The sequence below is a fragment of the Triticum aestivum genome, chromosome 5D (genome assembly GCF_018294505.1).
Source record: "Triticum aestivum cultivar Chinese Spring chromosome 5D, IWGSC CS RefSeq v2.1, whole genome shotgun sequence".
NCBI lineage: Eukaryota > Viridiplantae > Streptophyta > Magnoliopsida > Poales > Poaceae > Triticum > Triticum aestivum.
The window spans coordinates 377,477,275-377,481,306 of NC_057808.1; the positions used below are offsets into that span (position 1 = coordinate 377,477,275).

A 4,032-nucleotide genomic window follows, 5' to 3' on the forward strand; every position below is an offset into this window, starting at 1 on the left:
GATGTAGACATTCAGGCCGGCCTTTGAGTCTTTGACCATATGATCGATGAAAAGAATGTCCCTATGATCGACCAATTAAAACCTTTACCTGAACTATCAACGACGATGAGAGGAGGACTAACGGTCTAGCGCAGCAGGTTCGTAGACCTTCGTGCAAGTATAGCGCAGACATTATTAACGAGCAAGAGCTTGCACCTAACATACTGTACGTTCATACTTCATAGGCCATGGTGATGAAGAGAGCCAAGTGCTTTCTTTCCCTCGGCTTCCCATACTTGCTCCTACTCATCATGGGTAGCTGCCTTCCTCATGTCACCTCCCTTAGCTTCAGCTACAACTTCTCCGGCGCCGGCGTCCTCGCCGGCGCCGACCTCAAGTACATGGACGACTCCGCCCCCGCCCTCAACCGGATCGATCTGACCAACCACTCGAGGAAGTGGAGCACCGGCCGCGTAGCCCACGGGCAGGCGGTGCGTCTCTGGGACGACAGCGCAGGCAAGGCCGCCAACTTCACCACCCACTTCGCCTTCGCCATCAAGCCCGCCAGCGATAACAGCGCGGCAAGTAGAATTACTTTCCCATGTCATGCATGGCGTTCGTACGCTTATCAGTCGCTGCTTGCGCTGCAGAGAGGTGATGGCATGGCGTTCTTCGTGGGGCCTTACCCGCCGAGCATGCCCAGGGACGCGACGGGCGGGTACCTCGCGCTGTTCAACAACCGCGACAACCCGGCCAACACCGACTTCCCGCCGACCGTCGGCGTGGAGTTCGACACGTACAGGAACCTCGGCTGGGACCCCACCGACACCAACTGCCACATCGGCGTCAACGTCAACAGCATCAGGTCCATGGAGTACACGGCGCTGCCGGACGGCATCTATAACGGGATCATGTCGGCGAAGGTGAGCTACGACGCCCAAACGGCCACGCTCTCGGCCACTCTGCGGTTTGACGATCCGCCAGGGCAGAGCACATACACGGTCAGCGCAAACGTAGATCTGCGGAGAGCCGGTCTGCCGCAGGACGCGGCGGTTGGGTTCTCGGCGTCCATCGCGGACTTCATCGAGCAGCATCAGATTCTTTCATGGTCGTTCGACTCCACCATGTCTGGTAGGTGGCTTCGTCCTCTGTTTAGCTATGCTCAACTTTTATCCAAAAAAAGCTATGTTCAACTTCTTTACCGGCTTAGGAATCATCTGAAAATATGTAAATAACAGTTAATTTGGGCAACTCTGACAGATCCCCTAACCTCTCCTCCACCTTATAAAAGAAGTGCCAAAATAATGAAGAGTGAGCGAAAACAGACGTGGATTTTTGGAACATGGTTCTAGGCACACCCTGTATAGCATTTTAATTTTAAAAAGTAAAAAATAATGTTAGTTTTTTCATAAAAGATAATGGAAGTCATTTCTTCTTGAAACGTCACGCGAGAGTATAACACTAGGCAATATTCATTAAAAAAAGTTTCAGAGTTCTTTGACGTTTTTTACATATTAAGAGAAATAGAATAGAAAATTATTATAAAGGCAGCTATTTTTAGGGAATCTGAAATAACACAGCTCTCCTAAACTTAAAAAAAGGCTCTAGCTTTAAAGTCATTTTTAAGGCTCATCATTTAGGGAATCAGCTAGAGTTGCCCTTTGATACGTACACAGCATTAGCTCTGGTGCTTTCGTCCTCCTCTTTTTGAGGCAGCCTAGGACTAGTTTTTTCTATGATCGTAGCACACAAATTGCCAATTACCTAAAATGATAAGGGCAATTGCACAATAAAAGTGCAATAGCATAAAATAAATGTGGATGGTCGATGGAATACATTTATAAATGTGGTATTATAGACGTTGATATTTTATTCCATAATGTTGGTCAAACAATACATATATTTGACTTTCACGAAAATTGATACACCTTATATTCTAGAATGGAGGGAGTAGTTGAATTTAAAGCTACAAAAATAAGCATAACAAAGTGTTTTATTGTTGAGTTCTTGTAAGTTCACAATGCAGCACATGATATATATTTTTGAAACTAGGCGAAAGACTTGCCACATGAAAATTATTAACTCGATATGTCTATTGATAGATTCAAAGACAAAAAACAGAGGTCTACTTGCCGGGCTAGTATCCGCTGGTATCTTCGTACTGCTCGTCATAGCCTCATGGCTCGGCTACCGCAAATGTCTGAAAAGGAAGGGTATAGCATCTAGAGGTGCAAAGACCCCTCTTGACCAAGACATGGACAACGAGTTTGAGAAGGGTGTGGGGCCTCGGAGATTCAGGTACAACGAGCTATCGCGGGCTACTCGGGGATTCTCCGACGAGGAGAAGCTCGGCGAGGGTGGCTTCGGGGCAGTATACAGAGGGTTCTTGCAAGACCAGGGGCTGCATGTGGCCATCAAGAGAGTTTCCAAGACATCGAATCAGGGGAGGAGGGAATACATCGCAGAAGTGACCATCATCGGCCGGTTAAGGCATCGCAACCTTGTCCAGCTTGTCGGGTGGTGCCATAAAGCCGACGAGCTCCTGCTCGTCTACGAGCTTATGACGAACGGCAGCCTCGATGCCCATCTCTACAATTCCACGGAAGTCCTAACATGGGCAACCAGGTACCATGAATTTTGAGTGTATTTTTCAATTGTTGTTAAGTCTCACCTAATTTGTTTATAATGCAACATGAAGTTTCGAGATGTGGAATTGAGCAGTTGCGTAGATGTCGACCTAAAGTTACAAAACACGTTTTATTTACCACCTGCTTTAGACATGGTAATTAAATCCAGATGAATTCTCGGTGAACAGATATTATTTACACTTCAAGGTCACAGAGTATATTTTTGATATTTGTCTTGTGACATTTTTTTTAAAGGAAGTTAAAACCCTCATTTGTCTTGACATATACAGGTACCAAATCATTCTTGGCATGGGGTCTGCGCTGACATACCTGCACCAGGAGTGGGAGCAGTGCGTGGTGCACAGGGACATCAAGCCGAGCAACGTGATGCTTGACTCGTCGTTCAACGCCAAGCTGGGGGACTTCGGGCTCGCGCGCATCGTCAACCACAGCAGCGGCGCTCACACCACGACGACGTTGGCCGGCACCAAGGGCTACATGGACCCGGCGTACGCGGTGACCATCCGGGCTAGCGCGCAGACTGACGTCTACAGCTTTGGGGTCGTCCTCCTCGAGATCGCCTGTGGCCGCAGGCCCGTCGACCCTCAGGAGGAGGAGAGCAAGGTCCTGCTCGTCGAGTGGGTCTGGGGGCTGTACGGGAGAGGCGCGCTCCTCGACGCGGCGGACGCGCGGCTGGACGGCGACATGGACGCGCGCGAGATGGAGTGCGCGCTGGTCACGGGCCTCTGGTGCGTGCACCCGGACTACGGCTTCCGGCCGTCCATCCGACAAGCCATGAGCGTGCTCCAGTTCGAGGCGCCGCTTCCGGAACTCCCCCCGGAGAGGCCGGTGGCAGTGTACGCGCCGCCTCACGGAGTACACGGATCGAGCTACACGTCGTCGACTGGGAGTTCCGGCGCCGGCGGATGCTCGTCCACAAGTGACCGGACGGCGGCGAACAGCCGTTCATTTGCCATTGCGGCGTCCAGGACGAGTCAGACCACAAGGCCGACCACCGCGTCCACGCCTGACCAAACTCACGCCCCGGGCATGACTGGGCATGTTCAGTCCACGAACTTCTCTTCCTAGCACAATACTGTCAAGGTGCGACTGTTTTACTACTCCATCCGTAAAAAAATGTAAGAGCATTTAGATTACTACTTTAGTGATCTAAACGCTATTGTAGTACTCCCTCTCTTCCTAAATATTTGTCTTTCTAGATATTTCAACAAATAACTACATACGAAGCAAAATGAGTAAATCTATATTCTAAAATATGTCTATATACATCCGTATGTGGTAATCATTTGAGATCTCTAAAAAGACAAATATTTAGGAACGGGGGGAGTATTTCTTTACGGAGGGAGTAGGAGTTTGTAGCAGTGATGAATTGCCATTTAGCATGTAAACGGTTTTGCTAATTTTT

At 49.3% G+C, this 4,032-nt stretch overlaps 1 protein-coding gene across 1 annotated transcript; it reads left to right on the top strand.

Moving 5' to 3' along the window:
• The first annotated feature begins 227 nt into the window (after positions 1–227).
• LOC123125004 (L-type lectin-domain containing receptor kinase IX.1-like) lies at positions 228–3,793 on the top strand. Its single transcript, XM_044545550.1, has 3 exons — positions 228–1,110; positions 2,082–2,604; positions 2,897–3,793. The coding sequence occupies exons 1-3, from the start codon at positions 228–230 to the stop codon at positions 3,693–3,695; spliced, it is 2,205 nt and encodes a 734-aa protein (XP_044401485.1). The 3' UTR covers positions 3,696–3,793.
• The last annotated feature ends 239 nt before the right edge of the window (positions 3,794–4,032 follow it).